Consider the following 26919-nt stretch of genomic DNA (forward strand, 5'->3'; position numbering starts at 1 on the left):
GGGGACTGGAGGGATGTATTAGTGGGGAAGGGAGCTAGGGGACTGGAGGGATGTATTGGTGGGGAATGGAACTAGGGGACTGGAGGGATGTATTAGTGGGGAAGTGAGCTAGGGGACTGGAGGGATGTATTAGTGGGGAAGGGAGCTAGGGGACTGGAGGGATGTATTAGTTGGGAAGGGAGCTAGGGGACTGGAGGGATGTATTAGTGGGGAAGGGAGCTAGGGGACTGGAGGGATGTATTGGTGGGGAAGGGAGCTAGGAGACTGGAGGGATGTATTGGTGGGGAAGGGAGCTAGGGGACTGGAGGGATGTATTAGTGGGGAAGTGAGCTAGGGGACTGGAGGGATGTATTAGTGGGGAAGGGAGCTAGGGGACTGGAGGGATGTATTAGTGGGGAAGGGAGCTAAGGGACTAGAGGGATGTATTGGTGGGGAAGGGAGGGGACTGGAGGGATGTATTAGTGGGGACGGGAGCTAGGGGACTGGAGGGATGTATTGGTGGGGAAGGGAGCTAGGGGACTGGAGGGATGTATTGGCTAGAAAGGGAGCTAGGGGACTGGAGGGATGTATTGGTGGGGAAGGGAGCTAGGGGACTGGGGGGATGCATTGGTGGGGAAGGGAGCTAGGGGACTGGAGGGATGTATTGGTGGGTAAGGGAGCTAAGGGACTAGAGGGATGTATTGGTGGGGAAGGGAACTAGGGGACTGGAGGGATGTATTAGTGGGGAAGGGAGCTAGGGGACTGGAGGGATGTATTAGTGGGGAAGGGAGCTAGGGGACTGGAGGGATGTATTAGTGGGGAAGTGAGCTAGGGGACTGGAGGGATGTATTAGTGGGGAAGTGAGCTAGGGGACTGGAGGGATGTATTAGTGGGGAAGGGAGCTAGGGGACTGGAGGGATGTATTAGTGGGAAGGGAGCTAGGGGACTGGAGGGATGTATTAGTGGGGAAGTGAGCTAGGGGACTGGAGGGATGTATTAGTGGGGAAGGGAGCTAGGGGACTGGAGGGATGTATTAGTGGGGAAGGGAGCTAGGGGACTGGAGGGATGTATTGGTGGGGAAGGGAACTAGGGGACTGGAGGGATGTATTAGTGGGGAAGGGAGCTAGGGGACTAGAGGGATGTATTAGTGGGGAAGGGTGCTAGGGGACTGGAGGGATGTATTGGTGGGGAAGGGAGCTAGGGGACTGGAGGGATGTATTAGTGGGATAGGGTGCTAGGGGACTGGAGGGATGTATTAGTGGGGAAGGGTGCTAGGGGACTAGAGGGATGTATTAGTGGGGAAGGGAGCTAGGGGACTGGAGGGATGTATTGGTGGGGAAGGGAGCTAGGGGACTGGAGGGATGTATTAGTGGGGAAGGGAGCTAGGGGACTGGAGGGATGTATTAGTGGGGAAGGGAGCTAGGGGACTGGAGGGATGTATTAGTGGGGAAGGGAGCTAGGGGACTGGAGGGATGTATTAGTGGGGAAGGGAGCTAGGGGACTGGAGGGATGTATTAGTGGGGAAGGGAGCTAGGGGACTGGAGGGATGTATTAGTGGGGAAGGGAGCTAGGGGACTAGAGGGAAGAATTGGTGGGGAAGGGAGCTAGGGGACTGGAGGGATGTATTGGTGGGGAAGGGAGCTAGGGGACTGGAGGGATGTATTAGTGGGGAAGGGAGCTAGGGGACTAGAGGGAAGAATTGGTGGGGAAGGGAGCTAGGGGACTGGAGGGATGTATTAGTGGGGAAGGGAGCTAGGGGACTAGAGGGATGTATTGGTGGGGAAGGGAGCTAGGGGACTGGAGGGATGTATTAGTGGGGAAGGGAGCTAGGGGACTAGAGGGAAGAATTGGTGGGGAAGGGAGCTAGGGGACTGGAGGGATGTATTAGTGGGGAAGGGAGCTAGGGGACTGGAGGGATGTATTAGTGGGGAAGGGAGCTAGGGGACTGGAGGGATGTATTAGTGGGGAAGGGAGCTAGGGGACTGGAGGGATGTATTGGTGGGGAAGGGAGCTAGGGGACTGGACCCCTGCGAAACGATTATGAATAATTCATGAACATTCATGAATAGTTCATGAATATTCTTGATTTGTTCATGAACATTTTCATGAAATTCATGAACTTAAAACTTCATGAATATTTTTTTGAAATTATGTTCATGAACATTCATGAATTATATCAAAAAGTTTTGGATTCATGAAATCATCATAGTTCATGAATGTTCATGAACATTTCCATACATGATAATTCATGAATCCTTCATGAATATTCATGAACTTAAAAATATGATGAATACTCATGAATGAAATATTCATGAACATTCATGAACCCTTCATGAATATTCATGAACTTAAAACTATGATGAATACTCATGAATGAAATATTCATGAACATTCATGAACCCTTCATGAATATTCATGAACTTAAAACTATGATGAAAAACTATAAAACTACTCATGAATGAAATATTCATGAACATTCATGAACCCTTCATGAATATTCATGAACTTAAAACTATGATGAATGTTCATGAATGAAATATTTCATGAACATTAATTAATCCTGAAATCAAGATTTTCATTCATAAAATCATCATGTTTCATGAATATTCATGAACTATTCTATTCATGATAATTCATGATTAATTCATGAGTTATGAACTTATTTAGAAAATGAATTTGCATGCATTTTACCACTTAATTTCATCAAAGTTTGTCATGAACTGTATCACTATGCATGTTTGACAATATCCTTGTAGTCCTTCCATTAAAAATTGCATTCAAATGGATCCATCACTTGTTTCAAAATTCATAACTGCTTAAAATGAGTATATTTACACAATCATTTGGATGGAAAATCCTTTTAATATTCTTCAGATAAGAGTGATTTATTTTCATTATTGCATTAATTCTCATTGCACATATGATGTGTGTTTGAACAATTTAGTTAAATGGGCAATGCAATTTAAGAAATGCCAAAGCTATTTGAATATTATGTGCACTATGTAAATTTAGGTCACATGCATGGTGATTGATTTTAAGTTAATTCTTACCTATAAACAGGTTGACATATTTCCAGAGTTGAATATTTCATTTCCTGGTAGTGTTGTATTGATCATGAAACAGGTATGAAAGATAAATACTTGCCTTCATTTGTAAAATAACATGTTATTCATCTCTGTGAGAAAAGCCTCATGGCTGCCATGTATTGGAACTCTCCTGCTTGAAGTTTTTGGGCGGGAAAAATTTGGCGGGAAATTTGAAGTTTTCTTATTGTTTCCTTATTCTTCTTTAAGCCAACATCAAAATTGTAATATAGACATGGAATTAAATTTAAAACTTTTTAGATATTAAGTTTGTTATTCAATTTAAAATGTAAGGTATTTTTTTATTCAAGAAAATGTTCAATTTTAAGGTCAAATTCTCATTCATTAAAGTTCTTCAAAATTCATTACTATTTTATTCATTTTGATGAATTTTAATGAATATCATCAATGCATGAAAATTCATGAATAGTTCATAATCACATAATATTCTCATTCATTAAAGTTCTTCAAAATTCATTATCAACTGTTCTTACTATTTCATTCATTTTGATGAATTTTAATGAATATCATCTATGCATGAAAGTTCATGAATAGTTCATAATCACATATGATGAACTATCATGAATCTTAATGAATTTGTAAAATTATTCATAAAAGTTCATGAAGAGTTCATGAGAGGTATTTGATGAATATTCATGAAAATTTTTTCATGAATCAAAAACTTACAGTATTCTTGAAAGTTCATGAATGATTCATGAACATTCATGAACTCATGAATATCATCTCGCAGGGGGAGGGATGTATTAGTTGGGAAGGGTGCTAGCCCACACCGAAATAAAGTACAAAAAAAGTATGGGAAAAAAGTACTAAAAAAGCATAGAAAAAGTATGCTTTTTTTGACTCAATTTGGAACCGATATTCCAACACGGTTCCAAATTGAGTCAAAAAAAGTACTAAAGTACAAAAAAAGTCTAACAAAAGTATACCTTTAGTACATTTTATTGTTTTCATTAAGTACAGAAAAAGCACAAATATAGTACAGAAAAAGTACATTAAAAGTACAATAATAGTATAAAGTGCACAGGGCCAAATTGATGGTGTACTTTTTTTGTGCTTTTATACTTTTTTAGTACTTTTACAGGTAAGTCCATAAAGTACAAAAAAGTACAAAAGTACAAAAAAAGTATGAAAATGGTACAGAAAAAGCAGGAAATTAGTACTGAAAAAGTAGGAAAAAAGTACCAATAAGGTAGGAAATTAGTACTGAAAAAGTAGTGGAAAAGTAGGAAAAAAGTACTAGAAAAGTAGGAAAATAGTACTAAAAAAGTAGGAAATTTGTACTGAAAAAGTATCAAAAAAGTAGGAAAATGGTATTGAAAAGAAGGAAATTAGGACTGAAAAAGTAGGAAAAAAGTACCAATAAGGTAGGAAATTAGTACTGAAAAAGTACTGAAAAAGTAGGAAAAAAGTACTAGAAAAGTAGGAAAATAGTACTAAAAAAGTAGGAAATTTGTACTGAAAAAGTATAAAAAAAAGTAGGAAAAAATTACCAAAAAAAGGGACTTAATTTAATGGTGTAGGAAATTAGTTCTGAAAATATAGGAGATAAGCTTAAATGAGAATACTGCATGCTTAAACAATACATACATCAGTCCCATTCCTAAGAGAAATGCACAATTGTATCAAGTGAAAACAAACATTGAAATACAAGATTAGTTATCCAATCACAATTCCACTGAGTATAATTTCATGCCATAGCAAAGTCTTGATCTAATAAGCTCGAAATTTGTTTAAGGGTGAGGTTAAGGATTTACAGATGGACATCTATGTATAAGGGCAATAACTTTTGATAAATTATTCTAATATTTTTTTCAAGCAGGAAAACACAATTTTATATCATGTGTATGTAGGAGATCCAGACAAAAAAAATATACTATTCTAAATAAAAAGGGCAATAACATTTGTAAAAATTGTCGAATCATAATTCCTCTTGAGGAAACACAACAAAAAAATGTAAATAAAAAACAATGCATAAATGCATACTGAATACAATGAAGTATGGTATATGCATAATGTTGCTTGCTTAAACTGGTCAAATCCAAGTAAGTGTGAATTCGAAAAATAAAATGTCTGATTCTCTTCATTCCTTTTTTGCTTTATGCGAATCATTGCCCTCAATTCGGACCACAATGCAATATCTTTAAGCTTTCCCTCACTTCAGAATGTACTGCATAATCTGTTGGAAGAAAGAGAAAATTTTAAAATATTTTTTATATCAAAACTTTATTGTGAAGATTTGTTTAATATAAAAATGTAGATAATTTTCCTTATATATGCACCTGATCACTTTACTGTCATTTATTACATGCATGTCTGCTTGGAAGTCTTTTTATCAAGAAAAGCTAGCCACAGGTATACAAGTTTAAAGCTACAACATAAAACTTTTAATTATAAGGATAAGTACTTTAATAAAAATCAAGCTACTCCAGAATTCTCTGACAGTTTGTTTCATCTTAAATTATGCAACTAACTATCAAAATACTCCAAAACAGATTTTTTTTATTCAATCATTTCTTGAGATCATTTTTTTGTGAATTGATCATGATCATGACATACAACAAATTTTCAATGGATTTTATTGAGTTCGTTTTTGAATGTATTTTCTTCAAATTCCATATACTATAGTAGACAATTATTAGCTCATTTACCGATATTTTTACATATATTCCCTAAAATAGATATACACATGTTGCCCGAAATGTGACGTTACTTTCGTTCTTATATTCTAACTTAAAAATGTCATTGCTATTTTTTTGAAATTTTATGCAATATCTCTTGAAATCAACTACAAAAAATTCTGTAAATATTATCAGATGAATAAGCAAATAATTCTTTACATGTAAGTGAAATTTCAATAAATTCCATTGAAAAACGAAGTCATAAAAATTAATTGGAAATTTGTCAAAATGCATGAAATATGTAGTAAAGATATTACGAATTTACCGTTACGTGACAGAAATAAAAATGCAATATAACTACGTCGAAGTTCGTCAATAAAGAAATAAAATTCTTCTTGTTCTCAAAATTTGGGTGCTATCAATCAGGATGCTTATAAAATCCCAGGCGTATGGTAGCATAAATCTGTAAATTGAATACTTACGATTGAAACACACGTGGATCTAGCAGTTCTTTGTTAATTAAACTCGGGCCGTGTAAACTGTAATCGGTGATGAATTCATTATGAAAACCCTGAAACACGAAGTAATCAAGTATTAATATTAACATGTGTAGGCCCCTATTCACCTATATAATGTGAAACGATGTAGGAACGTGCAGAAGACGAAATAGATTTAAATAATAAAATTGTAAACTTACCTGGTCGCGATATCTGTGATATTTTCGGGTGAAAATGAGCATTTGTCGCCAAAAACAACAAGAAAGCTGATATTCTTTGGCCACTTACTGACAGATAGTCGATCTTCTTCAGTTAGGCAAGAAAATGAATTTCGTTTTTAGGCTATTCTATATCAAAATCGTGTTTGTTTATGTTTCTTCCGTAGATAAACATCCGGTGAAATTCAAACATGGCTATCAGACTTCCCGCTAAAATCTCGCTGTTTGTTGCATCATGGGATAAAAAAAAAGTTTTGTCGGAGATCTACTGTATCGATTTCATTCTTTTATTACTTGTTTTTTTATATTCTACTTCCTTAACCTCTATTGTTCCATACTTTTGGTATTACTACTTCAGCATTTAAAGCTTGCACATTGCACAAAACGATCGCACGAAGCGAACTCGTCAAATCTCGGTAGATTCCGTAAACCGAAGTAAACAAACGAGATCACGGCCCCGAGGTCATAGGTGAACCGACCGATGGTAATCTGACACAGGTATAAGCCTCGTCAGTACCTGTTATGTAATCCGGATGTTTTGTTTAAATGAGGGTAGGCACCTGTGATCTGATCGTAGTGAAAGGCAGTCAAGCTTGACAATATAAATTGTTATAATTAACGCCGCGGGCATAAGACTTAGTCTAAGAGGGGCAATATGTGTACAGGTGAGACGGGAGGTACACAGGTAACTCCAATAAACAATAAAGCTAGGTATGATTTGCCATTACAGTCGACTGTCGCTTATATTAATTAACACCACGGGTGAAATTAACTTTCGGTACGACGTTAAGCATATATCCTGATCGCTTTGTTAGCTTAACACACAGGTTTCAAGATTTAGTTTAAAACAGTTGAAATATTTTTGATCGTTCTTGGTGTTGCAGTTATTCAAGCCGTCTACTATATCAATTAAAATATTTATGATAGATCTTGGTATTGATCTTGATTTTTGTATACAATAGAGTATTTTATTTGTACACACAACACTCCTACGAGATCATTCTACAACAGATTAGAGTACAGCTACATTGTGTCGTTGTCCGAATTATCGTACGATCTTGCTAAATAAATATCAGACAAATTAAAGTTTTCTGTTTGTGTTCACTTTCACCATTTCAATGAATGCGGTGTAATTCTGATTTAAATACCGGAATATTGTTCCTTGATCATGCCTGTTTGTTGTCAGTCAAGCCATATCGAGATCGAGATCATCACAGCGCTTGACTTCAATATACGTTTTACAAAGAAGCGTCCGAGTGACTATATCAGTATTACACATGTTTATATGAGTATATATCGGTGAATATTTTGACAGAACACGACGTGATTTCGGGTGCAATTATCAGATGTAATCTTAAAACCACGTATATCCAGCAAGTATATGATATGCAGACAAAGAGCAGGTGATTTTAATTTCATTTGAATGAATTAAAAGCGTATTACAGGCACGGGCACGGGCACGTGTGTTCGTAGAGTGATCCCCGATCTGGTAGAGGTTAACGTTTGGATAAACGAAATGTTTTAAACTCTTTAAAGAGTTTATAATTAAAGCCAAAATACTGTAACTTCAAAGAACGATCTGGAACAAAATTTTTATAGAGCTAAGTTATGACGTTCGTCACATGAACGTATAGTAACATTCATCAATGTGAAGTTTATTACTTCTGAGATGCATATGGAAATACAAACGAAAAGTGACAAAGAAATCACCGTGAAAATGTGTGAACCTTACTAACAAAGTACATTGAAGTGAAATACTTATGATAATAATTGTTGAATTTTAATTATTTTTAGATAAATTTCTGTGGTACTGATCAAAGTATGAAAAGTATTTTTTAGAACATAAAAAAAAAAAAAAAAAAAACGAGATCAAAAACATTTGATATTACCAAATGATAATTTTCTGTATCTTATTTGATAGATATTTGTTGTGGTTAATCCTGGGTATTATTTTTTTAGTCTTAGATTTTTAGTCGACTGAAAAAGTCAGATTTAATTTTGAAAATATTAATATGCTATAACCCCTCGCAATGTCTGAAAATATTCTAAGTCCATAATAAGTACAAAAAAAGCACAATGGCATTAGCTGAAAAATTCTAAGTCCCAAAAAAGTAGGAAAAAAGTACATCCATATTTTCACAATCTTTCAAAAAAATTCTAAGTCAGATTTTAGCACAAAAAAAGTACTCTGAAAAATTTCAGAGTCCAAATAAAGTACAGAAAAAGTACCCTGAACAATTTCTAAGTCCAGAATAAGTACAAAAAAAGTACTCTGAAAAATTTCAGAGTCCAAATAAAGTACAGAAAAAGTACCCTGAAAAGTTTCTAAGTCTAGAAAAGTACAAAAAAAGTACTCTGAGAAATTTCAGAGTCCAAATTTAGTACAGAAAAAGTACTCTGAAAAATTTCTAAGTCCAGAAAAGTACAAAAAAAGTATACTTTTTTGGTACTTTTTCAAAAAAGTAGGAAAAAGTGTATACTTAAAGTAGCATAAAAGTATACTTTAGTGTGCTTTATTTCGGTATGGGAGGGGACTGGAGGGATGTATTGGTGGGGAAGGGAGCTAGGGGACTGGAGGGATGTATTGGTGGGGAAGGGAGCTAGGGATGTACTTATCATGACCATATGTGGATTGGTCAGTGACCACAGTGTATATATATGTGGTGTCATGTGTCATATTTCCAGCAATGTATCAGACTGTAATTTAACTAACCATGCTTTCAAACATAGATGTTCTGTTTTAAACATTTAGTAAACATGTATTTTATCAGATTTAGGAGTGCATGTATTTCCCCATTGCTGTCTATCAGTGACAGTAAACTGTTTATCTGTCTAAAATTTTATATCAGGCTTTCTGATTTATGGACAGAACACAAGGTTGGACTCTAGGAAATCATTTATAAGTTGTTTACATGTAGCAATGAGGAGTGGGAGAGTTTTTTTTATTTTACTTTACATAAATTCTTAATGAATAAGAAGTTAATGAAAACAGTTTACAGAACTCATTGGATAATTTAATCTATTTGATGACATCCATGTTGCCTATTATGTCTTGAATGGGTCAAAGTCAGGTTCTATTTCATTTATATACATATTAAAATTATGATATATACAAATTTTTAGTTTTGTATTGTTTAAAGCCTTATCAACAGCTATGGTCCTTTGATAATGGCCTCCGCTGTGTTGGAGATGCATGCGTGAGGTGTATGCGTGTGTATTTGGGGAGGCTACAGTATGTTTGCGTTTGTCTCCTTGTGATAGCGCTGAACTGATGTCGACTTTATAGTGCTATCTCACAGAAGCATACTGCCAAAAACATCTAGCAGGACACCCCATCTGGTCACATTATACTGACAACTATTCATTCCACTCCTAAAATACTGCCCTTGGTGAAACTCAATTAAAGGCCAAAAAGCTCAGGAATGTTGAGGAAACATTAAATTTTATTAGAAACAGCTATTATGTCTTGTTAGCCTACCATCAAACATGTGAAGGTTCCTCTTGGTCCCAAGTTGTGACAATTCAATTAAGATTTTTGATCAGAAAAACAAAATGGCCAACAGGCGACCATCTTGGATTTTAAATTAAAATGTGTCATTGCTACTTCTTGAAAAGTACTGGAGGAATATTCCTCCTTCATTCATGTGTAGGTACCCCTAGTAATGAAAATTACTGGAGGGATAATTTCCTCGACCTTCATATATGTAGGTTCCCCTTGGTCCCTAGTTGTTCCAATTCAATTGATATTAAATTTTTGATCAGAAAAATAAAATGGCCGACAGAAGTTCATCTTGGATATGGAGAATTGAAGATTGTTATCGCTATTTCTTAGAAAGTACTTGAGGGAGGTGTCTCAAAATTCACATATAAGTTCCACTTGTTCATGTTATTAGATTATTAAGTGGAAAAAAGAAAGAAGGGAAAAGTAGTAGAGAGATCAGTCTGACATAGAACCAGAAAAAATCATTCAATGATGGGTGCCTACAGATCCCTCTGGGATCGCTTGTTATGACATTAAAAAGCAGTGTTCTCCTTGGTGGCATGCATTGGGATTCTACAGTTTTTGTGTATTTCACAATGTTGAATAGAGAGTGGATTTGTATCAGTTGAGATATATATATATAATATATATCTGCCTTGTTAAATTTATGATGAATTTTGTATGAAATCAGAACCATATTTCTGTAATTTGATACTAGAGAATAAAATTCATATCTCATATATAAATGTGAAATAGAAACTCACTGTTTTATAAGTATTCACTGTCACAGTAATCAGTGAGTATTATCATGCCTTTGTCAACCTAACCTTTGACCTTTAATTTATGTGTATATGTTTTTTGGTGTTAGGACTTGATAGGAATATATTGTCTAAACAGTGTCTGTTACACCCCAACAGAGGCACCCATTGTTTCCAACTTTTATATGTTTTCTTTCCGGTGAACGGAATTCACTATTGAGACCTTAACATATTTTTGTGGGGAGATCTAGTATTGATAATGTAGGAAATCTACCTGTACAGGTGATATATACAGGTAACGTAGTAGTGATATACCTGTGTATAGGTAAACACAATACTTCCACATTCGTGCCTACCTGACTGCTGTCTTTGTGTATAAAAGGGAAATGTTTTTACATGAAGGCGGAAATTGGCCGTGTTTAGACTACATAAAGTATGGTTAGCATGATATAGGTGTTTGACAGCGTGCTGATTTTAGAATATTACCTTTTGTATTTTAACAGCATTTACTGGGGACAATTTTGAAAAAAAGTCAGTTGGAATAATAAGATTTGATTAGAAATTAGAATAAGGAATCAATAATTGAAAAATAACTGATAAAAGTGCATTTATTATATATATATATATATATATATATATATAATATCCATTTTAAACTCAATTACCATTATATCTTATCAACAAAACAAAGCAGTTCTACCAACAAATTGGGAGATTTATTTCAGTAGTGAAATGATGATTTTGTTTGATTATTGTATTAAATGTGTTAATTTGATAAAATCTTAATAAAAGAAAAAAAAAGAACTTAACTGGTTTGATATGTAGCTATCCTAAATACACTCAGAACTTACTTGTAGCAATGGCTCGATTATTGATGAAAACTAAACTGACAAAATGGCTGAGAAATTTAAAGAGCTATCCAAGATAATCTTCAGCTATTGAACAATAGTGAAGTATATAAATCCGATAGCCATGTACATACCACAATGGTAGTAAATATTGAGTTGAATTTAAGCTTTCGTCATACTTGTTTACTGTCGGGGACAAACAAGTTGAGTTTTATAAACCACACACAATGTGGGTTTTGTTTTTACCACCTGATCAGTTTGTTATTCACTCTATAGGTACATCAATGTCATACAAAATGTTTGTCTGCATCACTGCACAATATAATTACAAAGTGATAAAATGGCATTAAAGAATTTATAAATGTCATGATGTCCTGCAGATTACAGGGGAGGCTATCCATATAGACAAGACGGTAGAATATTCATTACTTAATTTCTCAGATGTGTGTTTTCCCTCATGGTATTCAATAAAAAGTTTGAGTCTGTAGAAAGAAGTGTCTAAATTTTATGTATGGAGAATCCTACTGGAGATTCCATTCCATATGAGATTTATGAAATAAGTCTTAAGATATTTTTATGCTTTCATAAAAATAGTGTTACCCATGTCCGTCCCATCTTGATGCAATGTAACTAGCTGAACAAACTGCTGGTGCGATCCTCACCAAACTGTGTCTCGTGGTGTCAGGTGGCAGCGTGGCATGTCTGTCAGACATTCTCTAGTTTTGTTTTGCATCAGCCTGAATGACCAGGTGATATGAAAATATTGTGGCAAGTTTCTTAAATGTCATACAAAATGTAAATAATAAGTTTCTTTTGATCAAGAAAGGTAAGGGTTGTCAAATGTCAAATAGCATAGTGGTAACACACTTGCCTTTCATCTAGGTCACAATATAACCCAACGAGACCTACAACCAATCGTCATGACATCACAATATAACCCAACGAGACCTACAACCAATCGTCATGACATCACAATATAACCCAACGAGACCTACAACCAATCGTCATGACATCACAATATAAACCAACGAGACCTACAACCAATCGTCATGACATCACAATATAACCCAACGAGACTTACAACCAATCGTCATGACATCACAATATAAACCAACGAGACCTACAACCGTCATGACATCACAATATAAACCAACGAGACCTACAACCGATCGTCATGACATCACAATATAAACCAACGACACCCACAACCGATCGTCATGACATCACAATATAAACCAACGAGACCTACAACCAATCGTCATGACATCACAATATAAACCGAGACCTACAACCAATCGTCATGATGTCACAATATAAACCAACGAGACCTACAACCAATCGTCATGACATCACAATATAAACCGAGACCTACAACCAATCGTCATGACATCACAATATAAACCAACGAGACCTACTATCAATCTGTTTGGTGTCATTACACTTCAACTTTTTTATTTTTTACATATTTATTTTATTTTGATCATGACATTTTGTATATTTTCAGATGGGAATCCCCAGGCACTCAAGGATGTCATGGGAAACATTCAGTCCCAGCTGGAGATGGGGCTCCGAATGGGGAACGCAAATGCTCAAAAAGCTGCTATAGCTAACCTCAAGGTATGTACACTTTTCCTTTGGGCACCCAAACACTTGGGAACATGCTTCATAAAACGCTCTGAGACAATGTTTGCTACTTTTACTGTTTGGAAAACGCAAAAATCACATACTATATATATAGCTAACCTCAAAGTATGTAATCTCCGTTGGAAACTAGACCCCATCCTTGATAAATTATTAAAATTTCACAGAAACTACAATGGATGGAAGGGGAAACCCTATTCCAGTGTATATTGTTAACCAAATTTATAGATTATGAATTTCACAAAGATATGAAACTAGTCCCCATGAAATATTTTGTTTGATTATATATGGTTACTTCCTGATATCATTCCCTTATAGATTGTTTAACCTTGAAGTTATTGCTCATTCAATATTGCACTTAGTTGTTAAGGTGTATGTTACCATTGCTTCAGTCATGTTGAAGAGTTCCATTTGGAGCTTTTGAGAGAACCTGAAGTAAAAATGAAAAAAAAAAAAGAAAAAATCTTAGAGTTACTTCCCTTGCCAAGATTTTCATTTGTGATTTCTTTCCTTCGTTTAGGTGGGTGATTTTGAAAATATTTTTAATCCCTCTTGTACCTATATATAGATATATATAGAATGTAATGTAAACAAAAACCCTAACTAATAATTACTTCCCTTGTCAAGATTTTCGAAGTTGCATATATTTTTTCTTCCAATTTAGACTACAAAATTATTAAAACTTTGAGATTATTTCTAATTTTAAGATTCTTTCGTTGCAGAGAAGAGACCAGACTCTGAGGATCAAACTAGAATATAATGGAGAGAAAAGGTGGGAACACAAACATTTAACTTTTAGATTTAACATGTTGTCTGGTAAAACATTCACTTAGGTGAAAAATATATAAGATATTTATATACATGTACATGTGGTTACTGCCACTGAGCTGTCCCTATTTTCAGGTACAAACCCATGACGTTTTATGATTTATTCAGTAACATTCATTTGATTTCAGAAAGTAGATGAGAAATGTATGAATATATACAAATCATCTGCTTTGCATGGAAACATATTTGTCAGAAAATGTTGGAGTGATTTCATTTAATTTAAGAAAGATGTGTATCTTTAAAAAATGTGAATTGTAATTAAAGCTGTCCGTAAAATGTGATTCCGGAGAATTGTAAGTCGATAGGTATCCATTGTTAACACATATTATTTTGAGACTATGTTAGTATTCATCAGAGATTTAATTTAGGATAAGTGGATGTCCAAGTGTTATGTTCGAGAAATTTAATACATAAGTTGTGGATTTGTTTTTTATTTGTATCAGGTTTATAAATTTTTACTTGGCAGTCTAGATTGTATTCTTATGATTTCCATAGCGTTGATTAAGAGAGAATAAGAAGGGGGTTGGGGGTTGTTGGGTCACTACCAGGGGGAGATATAGCTCAAGGTTTCTCAATATTCCTGAATTTAAAAATATAATTTTAATTTAAATATTTCATAGGAATGTCCCTTAACTATGATTTTTTTTCTTAAATTCAATAGTGGTTTCCTATGGAAAATTTTGATTTAAGAAAGGTTGTTGAAACCGGGGCCAGGGAGTTCTGATTTATTACAAAACAGTTGCTTTTTCATATTCAGTAAATAGCAGCATGCATGATGTCATCAGATCTGTAACTGGGACTTGCACTTACTACAAGTCTGAAGGTCATCAGACTTATTTAGAAAATTGTTGAACAACTTGAAGCACCGAAAGTGACGCTGAAGTAGTAGTAGGAGTAAAGTCTATAAATAGAAATGGGCGATGTCAACTGTACGTCGACGAAAAATGGAAAAGGATATAACTCGCGTGTCCCCTTCGGTCGTCTGTAGCTTAGTAAAACATTTACTTAACGAGTACTCGAGTACTTAAAAACATTTTCGTTGAGATATTCATTTTGTGTAAGGAGAAAGCTTATTGCTTCAGTGTGTTGCTTCAGTGTGTTCCAGTTTGTTTATGGTATTAAAGAAAATTCTCGGAGACCAATTATGATGAATCGTCTGGCTGACAGAGCTTTTCATGACCTTATGTCCTAGCTATATTTACAACTGTAGTCTCTCAGTTAGCTTCCTCGGGTTTCAAGTAGAGCAGTTTATGATTAGAATGTGATCTTAAACGAACTACAAAAGAATTAGTAATTCCTCAAGTACAATTAAATAGCAAAAAATGTATTTCAAGTACTTTCTGTAATTTTCCGTTAGATCTTCGAATGTTTACTCCCGTAAAACACCCCCACATTCTTGTAAAGATGTATACGGCGTCTTTGGTCGTCAGATTGAGTGTCCCTTCTAGTGGCCTTACCTGTGCATAAGTGGTGTACAACATTTCAATAAGTTCCGTACCTCTTCCGAATGCATCACATACAAATGCTAATGATTTTAATCTTCTTTGATCTACCCGAGGGCTTTTTCTCATGGTTTTTGGGGGGCAAAAATAGGCCCCATTCCGAATTAAAATTATTTCATATTCAAGCTAAATTCCAAATATGCAGTTTACCCTTGAACATTTTCTTTCCAGTTTACTAATTTTGTTTCCAAAATGAGGAGAAAAAGACTGTCTACATTTCAACCGTTTGCTAATGTGTTATATAAAATCTATAAAATCCACTTTGAAAGGCACCTGTACATAGCAATTTGAAAAAGTTGTCCAGATAAATAGAGATAATTTTGTTTTTTTCACCTCCATCAGTATCTCTTGTCTACAAAATGCATTACTTGGTCTATGAGGACATTTTGTGAGTTGTGATATTTATGTTTTCATTTTAGTTGAAAGCATTACTAATGCAGTAATATTTGTTACATCATACACCCACACATATGATATTTATATATATTCATGAATTCTTTAAATTTAAACTAGAGATCAACTGAAAGAATTTTAAAATATTCAGTCTGCATGATCCAATATAATCTGATTGTGGTGAAATTCAATTGCATAAAGACAAGTATATTTTAGTGATTACAATGAAATCCCTGTATTATAATTAATCAGCAGACAATGCCTTGCTCTATAACAATTAAATCAAACTAGTGCTTTGTTAAATTTACTGCCGTTCATATCATTATTAAAGATAATTAAATTGTGATAATAATGTGTTTTAAGTTCCATCATTAAAGACTATACACACTCTTTCGACTTTTTGAAACATTTCAAGTGCATCAGAAGCCTTGTCTTCACAATTTCTTGAAGATTATTGATTTGTCACTGATAATGGCCAATTCTAAAATGAAAGTAATATTCTTCAATGAAATTTCATGGAGGGTCAAGGGAGAGACTTATTTTTTCAGATATTCAAAAATGCATTTAAAACATCTAAGTATGAACATTAGTATTACACTCTATGAATGATCCCTTCAAACATTTGTTAATTCTGTAAAAAAAAAAGCTCCCAATTTAACAAAATTAAAAAAAAGAAATAACTAACAACTATTGATAGACTAGAATTATGATAAGAAGTTATTAGACAAAAAATACAATAATCGATTTACTGAATTTCAAAATATTGCCTGTGAAGTGTTTGGATCCAAAGGAGAATGGTGTACATCATGTAGATTTTGCTGATATTTGATTTACATGGCTGAGAGCAAAATTTTTTTTTGTCAGCTATAATTAAAATTTTAACATTACTATTAGTAGAAAAACATCACCAAATAAAATAGAACAATTATTGAAATCTGAAGCAAATTGATAATTAGAAAATTGAAAAAAAAGGTTATGTCTATTAAGTTTTTAGCTAAGGATTTGTTGTCTAATTAGTTTCCATTCATGCCAAACAAAATCACATTTTGTTTTAATGAGGTGAAAATCACTTTAACAATATCTTTCAAAAATTTTTGATATTTTTTGTGAAATTTTCAAAATGAAACCTTAAAGACTTCAGCAAATAGTAAAAATTTGACGAGGAACACAGAGTTATTGTTTGGTGTTATGGAGTTGATAGTGCGAGATAAGGCATGCACATTAATGTCTTACTGTAATGGTGTTCACCAGGACTGCATGGTGAGGAACGAAGAGTTTTACAGCACCTGTCACCGACTGTGTGGGTGGGTGGTAGTGATCCTTGTTTAAATGTTGACAAGCTTGTATCGAGGTCACATTCACGAATACCGAAATACCGTGGTTACTAGGGCTCTACAAACATTTGCGGAACTACTTAGCACCCAGTGTGATGGGGCAAAGATTAGGGCATTTTCTAAGTTTCAATTTGCAATGAAAAAAATATCAGTTTTAATTGACAAAGAAAACAATGTCAGATTTAATTGACAATGAAAATGATAAAGTGACAGAGAAACAGGAACTTTAATAAGCTTAGAAACAATTAACAAATACACAGATAAGTCAAACAATTATCTAGCTCAGATAAGGCTACAGACATCACGAGCATATTAATGCTTTTCCAGACAATGTCTTAACAATTAAAAGATAAGCTGCATTATTTTGTTGCCTTAAAAAAGGTTGATTGCTTAGAATTGGAATTCTTATAAAATATTGATATCACCATTCAAGGTTGATCAATTGTGGTATTGACCCTATTATAGAGATCCATAATTTTATGAATACCAGGCTGTAGACCTCAGTCAGGAAGATGAGTGTTCACTTTCAGTGTGCATTGTCCAGTACATACATTACCCCCAGATAAGATTAACCTGTTACTGTGAAGCATTTTATCATTACGTGCTCTGATTCCAAACAGATTCGTGAAACATTTTTTATAGTTACGTCTATGAAATGTTTATTCGATACAGTTAATTCCTGCATTGCTTAAATTTGATTATTTACGTGCAATAGAACTATACAATAAAATATAATATGTTTTGCAACCATTTGATATCATTGATTTTTAAGTGCTGTAAAACAGCAACCTTAAGCGATCATCGCCAAATTTTGCTGGAACAATTTCATTCGGAATTCTCAGGGGAATCAAAATGTCGCTTCAATGATAAATCCTGATGAGTTCAGGATGGGACTGGAAATAATTTTTCCCAAAAAACCGCTAACAACACACAATCTTGTCTCCTTCCGCGAAGTATTTGTTTGTGATTAAGTAATATGATTCACGCTTTTATATGTTTGAAGACATTTGTTGAATTTAAATAAATTATAGAAAAACAGCTTGAATCGTACATTAAAATGACCTGTTTTATCCCTAAGTATTCCGAATTATTTTCTATGCAAATTATTACGCTTACTTCCTGGTTTGTGCGAGGGGAGGTAACTCGTATACACTCTAATTGATGCTAGATTGGAAAGTCACCTTGAGCTCTTGGGTTGATGTCAGATATTGTTTTTAGTCTCGGCTTTTCCAATTGGAAATCAATAAGTGAAATTTTGTTTTTACATTTGATGCTAATTAGAATGAAAGTCCAATACTTCCGATTGGTTCGTAATTTTAGAGAAATAGGCCACACAAAAATGGCTGTGCTGGTTGAGATTGAGAAGTAGGTAGGAAGTTGCGGATTGATTTTCTCATGGTTTTGTAAACAGTCCTACATCTCTTTTTCAGGGGTTATACTGGTTCTATAGGAGTAGAGGTCAAATTTGGCTCCTGGTAACATAAAAGTTAAGAGAAAGTTTCCCTAGCTGAGTGGGTAGAGAGGTCTGACCCTGTACCAGTCTCCCTATCTGAGTGGGTAGGGAGGTCTGACCCTGTACCAGTCTCCCTAGCTGAGTGGGAAGGGAGGTCTGACCCTGTACCAGTCTCCCTAGCTGAGTGGGTAGGGAGGTCTGACCCTGTACTGGTCTCCATATCTGAGTGGGTAGGGAGGTCTGACCCTGTACCAGTCTCCCTATCTGAGTGGGTAGAGAGGTCTGACCCTGTACCAGTCTCCCTATCTGAGTGGGTAGAGAGGTCTGACCCTGTACCAGTCTCCCTATCTGAGTGGGTAGAGAGGTCTGACCCTGTACCATGTACCTAGCTGAGTGGGTAGGGAGGTCTGACCCTGTACCAGTCTCCCTATCTGAGTGGGTAGGGAGGTCTGACCCTGTACCAGTCTCCCTATCTGAGTGGGTAGAGAGGTCTGACCCTGTACCAGTCTCCCTATCTGAGTGGGTAGGGAGGTCTGACCCTGTACCAGTCTCCCTATCTGAGTGGGTAGGGAGGTCTGACCCTGTACCAGTCTCCCTAGCTAAGTGGGTAGGGAGGTCTGACCCTGTACCAGTCTCCCTATCTGAGTGGGTAGAGAGGTCTGACCCTGTACCGGTCTCCCTATCTGAGTGGGTAGGGAGGTCTGACCCTGTACCGGTCTCCCTATCTGAGTGGGTAGAGAGGTCTGACCCTGTACCGGTCTCCCTATCTGAGTGGGTAGAGAGGTCTGACCCTGTACCGGTCTCCCTATCTGAGTGGGTAGAGAGGTCTGACCCTGTACCGGTCTCCCTATCTGAGTGGGTAGAGAGGTCTGACCCTGTACCGGTCTCCCTATCTGAGTGGGTAGGGAGGTCTGACCCTGTCTCCCTAGCTGAGTAGGTAGGGAGGTCTGACCCTGTACCAGTCTCCCTATCTGAGTGGGTAGGGAGGTCTGACCCTGTCTCCCTAGCTGAGTAGGTAGAGAGGTCTGACCCTGTACCAGTCTCCCTAGCTGAGTGGGTAGGGAGGTCTGACCCTGTACAGGTCTCCCTAGCTGAGTGGGTAGGGAGGTCTGACCCTGTCTCCCTAGCTGAGTAGGTAGAGAGGTCTGACCCTGTACCAGTCTCCCTAGCTGAGTGGGTAGGGAGGTCTGACCCTGTACCAGTCTCCCTAGCTGAGTGGGTAGGGAGGTCTGACCCTGTACTGGTCTCCCTAGCTGATCAGTGGGTAGGGACAGGAGGATGGGACTGTTTCGCAACAGGACTTCAGCAGTCGTCGCTATATATCTGTACATGATTAAAATGTACCTTTTGACAAAGAGTATGGAAAACTTGACAGAAATTTTAGATTTATGGTTGGCAATAGATATCACTATGTTCTTATTTGGAAGTTTCTGTTCCCTTGTACTATATTAGAGGCCGTGGTGGCTGAGTGGTTAAGGTGTCTCGACCTCTTTATCACAGCCCTCCACCTCTTGGTTGCAAGTTCGATACTCACGTGGGGCAGTTGCTTGGTACTATAGGTGTCCTCTCCATTCATCTCGTACATACAGTTTGTCAGCACTCCAACTGCTTAATTCCTTGAGGGATTTTTATCAAACTTTGTACAATGATAACGGACCATAATATCTGGGACAAGTTCGAGTTTCAGGGCTTTTAGTTCATGTTCAAGGTCACTGTTACTTTTTAAACTGAGGGTCTGTAGGGGACATGTATTGTTTTAGCAATACCCAGTATGCTAATGTTTTCATTGGAAGTCTTAACATCTGAAATAAAGAATGTTCTTGGATTCTTTAGAATATATTTTTGAATGTTGTGAATATTTTTCTTGTAAAAATGGTAATGAAACCCCAGTAGATATGAGCTTCCATGAAGAAATAGTGCATTCCTACCACAACATTCAAGGAATGGAGCGTATATTTTTGTTTTACCCCACTTAGTAAAGGGGGGGATATGTTAGTTATCACCTTCCTGTGTGTACTGTATGTGTTTGTGCGGAGATTCTGTGCAAAGCCTGTGTACAAGATGTCTCACAGAACCCAGGACAGATTTAGTTCATATCAGAATATCACACCAACAAGTTCTAAACCTGATTGGGTTTTGGTTCATCTGTCATCGGGGTTAAAAAAGGTTTAAGGTCAAAGGTCACACTTGACCACTTTTAAGAGGGCTTGTATATGTTAGCCTCCGTTGTACATCACTTTTTGCTGTTATTTAATCCTACATTAATCCCAGCATCCAGATTGGTTGGGGAACAAACAAAAGAACATCATCCGAGCAGTAGAAATATTAACAAAATATTCATTATAACATCTTAAATTTGACTCTTGTGTCTCTTTGTTTCAGGAGTATTTACATGACACGTCCGGTGACATATGACAGCCTCCGATGTAAGGTGCGGGAGATGCACAGCATGGACATGAATATGTTCTTTACACAGGCCAATGGGGAGGTATGTAAATATATCCCATGTAAACACTATCAGCAATATATTTATCGGCTTTAAGAGAGAACTTCTTTAACTAAATTGCTCGATCAGTTGAGTATGATTAAGACTAGTAATCCAGAGGTCCTGCGTTTGATCCCCGTCGGAGGTATTGTAATGAATATGGTTTATAATGTGCTGTGTTACATAAACATGATGAAATGTTAATATTAAAAAATTTAATGCTTTTAGCCCTTAGTAGGCATTCCTAATGCATTCATTTTGAATGATTGCCATTTCACTCATAATGAGTATGAATGCCACCTGGTAATAAGAAGCTGAAAAAGGGACGATAGGAATCACCTTTTCTTCTGTATTTAGATGCGAGTGCCAATCCAGAAACAGACGGACCTCGAGACTGCCATCAACCTGGTGGACCAGAACAATAAGATCACCAGTCTCCGAATCTTCCTTACCATGCCCGCATCCTCAGATAACCGTGACACTGTGTCTTCCAGGCACGGCCCGCCCTCAGTTGCTGACAGTGCCTACGGATCACAGGTAATTTATCCTCCTAAAATTCTGTAATTTCTCTCCCAGAAGAATACATTCCTATTGTGACATTCTTAAGCTTCTGACCAAAGTGTGTCTTAATTTGTGTTGATAATTTGACGTTTATGTTGCAGTCATATCGAGAGTCTCCTAGTCCACCGCCGGGGTCTTTACCTCATAACTATAACCACAGTGTCTCGTGTGGATCTATCCACAGTGAAGGCGAGTTTATTCCCGAGGACGAGGTCAGTATCTTTATCAACCTCTGGCAATCCTTATTCTTTTTTATTTTCAGGGGTTGTGTTTTAAGTTTATTTCAAATTATTTAACTTCTTTATTAATTACATATCCAAATGAGATGAAAGATTAAAACCTTCAAACATGGTTATGTTTCATATTTAAGTTTTAGTAAAATACCTATTTAAAAGATTCTATGAACACTACTGAAGAAATTGCATTCATGTACATGTAGCTATGTAATTTTTTTGTCACACCTAAAATAATGCAAGCTGTCATTATAATGGCACATGTACACAGGCATTAGATTTTTATGTCAAATATATAAATTAAACCAAATTCAATAGACAATATACAACGAGTGAAGTTCTACAGATTTGAATAGGATAACACTGAAGTAATTGAGGACGAAGATCACTCTTATAAAACTTGTTATGAGACAAATGATTCTGAAACAGGGATACAACTTCACGTGAACAGTACACTGATAAAATTGGGGAGATGAAACCTAGCAATAGGCATAGTCATGTAGGTAGTAAACCAGTATCTAACTAAGGCTGACAGAACACTGACTATAGTCAGGGAGACCAAACCTAGCGGTGGGTGTAGTCATGTAGGTGGTAAACCAGTATCTAACTAAAGCCTTCAGAACACTGACTTTAGTCAGGGAGACCAAACCTAGCGGTGGGTGTAGTCATGTAGGTAGTAAACCAGTATCTAACTAAAGCTTACAGAACACTGACTTTAGTCAGGGAGACCAAACCTAGTGGTGAGTGTAGTCATGTAGGTGGTAAACCAGTATCTAACTAAAGCTGACAGAACACTGACTTTAGTAGATGAGACCAAACCTAGTGGTGAGTGTAGTCATGTAGGTGGTAAACCAGTATCTAACTAAAGCTGACAGAACACTGACTTTAGTCAGGGAGACCAAACCTAGCGGTGGGTGTAGTCATGTAGGTAGTAAACCAGTATCTAACTAAAGCTGACAGAACACTGACTTTAGTCAGGGAGACCAAACCTAGCAGTGGGTGTAGTCATGTAGGTGGTAAACCTGTATCTAACTAAAGCTGACAGAACACTGACTATAGTCAGGGAGACCAAACCTAGCGGTGAGTGTAGTCATGTAGGTAGTAAACCAGTATCTAACTAAAGCTGACAGAACACTGACTATAGTCAGGGAGACCAAACCTAGCGGTGGGTGTAGTCATGTAGGTGGTAAACCAGTATCTAACTAAAGCTGACAGAACGCTGACTTCAGTTTGGGAGACCAAACAATAGGCAGAGTCATATAGGTGAAAACCATTTAGTAATTAAATACCAAATTTCAACCTGGTTCATGTATGTTGAAACTGTTTAATATGTATGTAATATGTACCACCTATCAACTGTCCAGTACTGAGGATATATATACAGACGATATCCAGGAAAATTAGGCTCTTGTACACACAACCCTGGTTTTTACTGAGGAAATATTTGAGATAGAAATTCTATTTGTGTTTGGTCAAGTGTAAAAATAAGTGTACTGGAATTGCTTTTAAATTCATTCACGCATGACTATCACAAGAAAAAAATTAGAGCTAAGGATAGATGGAGTAATATCGAATACTATAAGGACATACGCGACACATGTTTATGAAAAGAAGAAATATGCGAAATTGTTTGATCATGCAAATATACCACAAATTGAAATTGATAAGAAATGATTTTGATACACATCTGTACTTTCTAGGTTTGTTGTTGAACGATTTGGTAAAATCATTTTACACAATTACAAAAATACTGTCATGGTCCATTGACATAGTGCTCATGCTTGATTTCTTCCTAGTGTATTTTGATTTGTTGATCTTGTTTTCTTATTTCGGAGAAATTTAGCCACAAGAAATTTAAATGTTTATACATATATTTTTATATATTGGAGATGATTTTATCTCCTTTATGCTTTACACACAAATTGAATTCTATTAAATTGCGCTAATTTTTATTAGCAGTTAGCTATGTGGCAAATACTGGGGGGGGGGGCTCATGTTTGAGTGCATCAAAATAAAAAAATAAATAAGTATATATATCTACAGTGAATGAGAATTGGGCTCTGAACAGGGAAACTGTTTTGTTTCTAGTATTATGTATTTACCCCCATTTTATTGCATTCATTGCCACAAAGTTAGGTCCACGTTGTGATCTATTTACAGATAAAATGTACTTTTTAAGGCAGGCTTAGGAGGATATAGAAATCGGTGTACTTTCTCACTTTGACCTACATCACTGCCATTGATCGTGATACTGGTGTGAAGGCTACATGTCTGTTCATTCCTATATACCTGGTGTGCAGCACATTCATATTAAAATCAAGTCAAAATTCAACTCCTCCACTCTACATATATCTTTGAAAGGGGTGGTGACAAAAATAGATTTTAATACATCTACACCAGCAGGTGTCATAACCGCATAATTCACTGCTTATGTTTATTTGTGTATTTGATGGTAGTTTAAACTTTACTCTGTTTATTCAAAGTCGCTTTTAAACATTTGAAAACATTTCTCTTAGATATTCATGCACTGTGTAAAATATTACATCATGAAATTTTATTAGTTATGAATTTGGTCTCTAGCCAAGGAGACATTGAGAAGAAATACTGCTTGTAATTAATATAAGGAAGAGATACTGCTAGTAATTAATATTAGGAAGAGATACTGCTAGTAATTAATATTAGGAAGAGACACTGCTAGTAATTAATATTAGGAAGAGACACTGCTAGTAATTAATATTAGGAAGAGACACTGCTAGTGATAAATATTAGGAAGAGACACTGCTAGTGATAAATATTAGGAAGAGACACTGCGTGATAAATATTAGGAAGAGACACTGCTAGTCATAAATATTAGGAAGAGACACTGCTAGTAATAAATATTAGGAAGAGACACTGCTAGTAATAAATATTAGGAAGAGATACTGCTTGTAATTAATATTGGGAAATACACAATGCAATGACAATACCTGTAAGTTTAATTCTGTACCTCTTTATCAGTGAAAGCAAACACTTCACATAAAGATAAACCTGCTATTGTAACAAGCAGCAATACAAGTATGATGCATTAACTTTACAGTGTTGTGCTTAATCTAATTAACTGAATCATTACAATTGATGTTTTTATTTTTCAGTCTATCGGCGTGTATAACAGCCCCGAAGGTTCCCTCACTCACTCAGATAGTCATACGTCACTAGACAGTAGTTACCTGTCTAGTCAGTAAGTATCCCATGATGCTCTATGGTAGACACTAACCAGAGACTGTCCCATGATGGTCTATGGTAGACACTAACCAGAGACTGTTCCATGATGCTCTATGGTAGACACTAACCAGAGACTATCCCATGATGCTCTATGGTAGACACTAACCAGAGACTGTCCCATGATGCTCTATGGTAGACACTAACCAGAGACTATCCCATGATGCTCTATAGTAGACACTAACCAGAGACTATCCCATGATGCTCTATGGTAGACACTAACCAGAGACTGTCCCATGATGCTCTATGGTAGACACTAACCAGAGACTGTTCCATGATGCTCTATGGTAGACACTAACGAGAGACTGTTCCATGATGCTCTATGGTAGACACTAACCAGAGACTGTCCCATGATGCTCTATGGTAGACACTAACCAGAGACTGTCCCATGATGCTCTATAGTAAACACTAACCAGAGACTATCCCATGATGCTCTATGGTAGACACTAACCAGAGACTGTCCCATGATGCTCTATATTAGACACTAACCAGAGACTATCCCACAATGCTCTATATTAGACACTAACCAGAGATTATCCCATGATGCTCTATGGTAGACACTAACCAGAGACTGTCCCATGATGCTCTATAGTAAACACTAACCAGAGACTATCCCATGATGCTCTATGGTAGACACCAACCAGATACTATCCCATGATGCTCTATGGTAGACACTAACCAGAGACTATCCCATGATGCTCTATGGTAGACACTAACCAGACTGTCCCATGATGCTCTATGGTAGACACTAACCAGAGACTGTCCCATGATGCTCTATGGTAGACACTAACCAGAGACTGTCCCATGATGCTCTATGGTAGACACTAACCAGAGACTGTCCCATGATGCTCTATGGTAGACACTAACCAGAGACTATCCCATGATGCTCTATAGTAGACACTTACCAGAGACTATCCCATGATGCTCTATGGTAGACACTAACCAGAGACTGTCCCATGATGCTCTATGGTAGACACTAACCAGAGACTATCCCATGATGCTCTACGGTAGACACTAACCAGAGACTGTCCCATGATGCTCTATAGTAAACACTAACCAGAGACTGTCCCATGATGCTCTATATTAGACACTAACCAGAGATTATCCCATGATGCTCTATAGTAGACACCAACCAGATACTATCCCATGATGCTCTATGGTAGACACTAACCAGAGAGACTGTCCCATGATGCTCTATGGTAGACACTAACCAGAGACTGTCCCATGATGCTCTATGGTAGACACTAACCAGAGACTGTCCCATGATGCTCTATGGTAGACACTAACCAGAGAGACTGTCCCATGATGCTCTATGGTAGACACTAACCAGAGACTGTCCCATGATGCTGTATGGTAGACACTAACCAGAGACTATCCCATGATGCTCTATGGTAGACACTAACCAAAGACTGTCCCATGATGCTCTATGGTAGACACTAACCAGAGACTGTCCCATGATGCTCTATGGTAGACACTGAACATAGACTGTTCCATATGCTCAATATATAGTAGGTACAAATTAGAAACTTCTGGTTGGGTTCACCTTGGTGAGGGAGTGTGTCATATATCAGAAGTAGGTCATTCTGACCTACATTTTGGCCTTTGACCCACATCCATGCTCCAGAAAGGGACCGATATAGTGCTGGATTGTCTTTATTCTGAAGAAGTAATTGATTTGTTTCAACTCCACATAACTATCTACTGTGTATAAAACACATTTAATTTGTA

The 26919-nt window shown here is 36.6% G+C and overlaps 1 protein-coding gene across 1 annotated transcript in view; it reads left to right on the forward strand.

Annotated features, from left to right (window-relative positions):
* LOC117318167 (mitogen-activated protein kinase kinase kinase 2-like) overlaps nucleotides 1–26919 on the forward strand; it is an 83454-nt gene that overhangs the window by 46225 nt on the left and 10310 nt on the right. Inside the window, exons 3-8 of the mRNA XM_033873187.1 lie at nucleotides 13008–13120; nucleotides 13867–13916; nucleotides 21037–21142; nucleotides 21497–21676; nucleotides 21802–21912; nucleotides 25065–25150. Of these exons, the coding sequence (XP_033729078.1) occupies nucleotides 13008–13120; nucleotides 13867–13916; nucleotides 21037–21142; nucleotides 21497–21676; nucleotides 21802–21912; nucleotides 25065–25150 (646 nt within the window). The remainder of the gene's footprint in view (nucleotides 1–13007; nucleotides 13121–13866; nucleotides 13917–21036; nucleotides 21143–21496; nucleotides 21677–21801; nucleotides 21913–25064; nucleotides 25151–26919) is intronic.

Source organism: Pecten maximus, chromosome 19, assembly GCF_902652985.1.
Source record: "Pecten maximus chromosome 19, xPecMax1.1, whole genome shotgun sequence".
Classification (NCBI taxonomy): domain Eukaryota; kingdom Metazoa; phylum Mollusca; class Bivalvia; order Pectinida; family Pectinidae; genus Pecten; species Pecten maximus.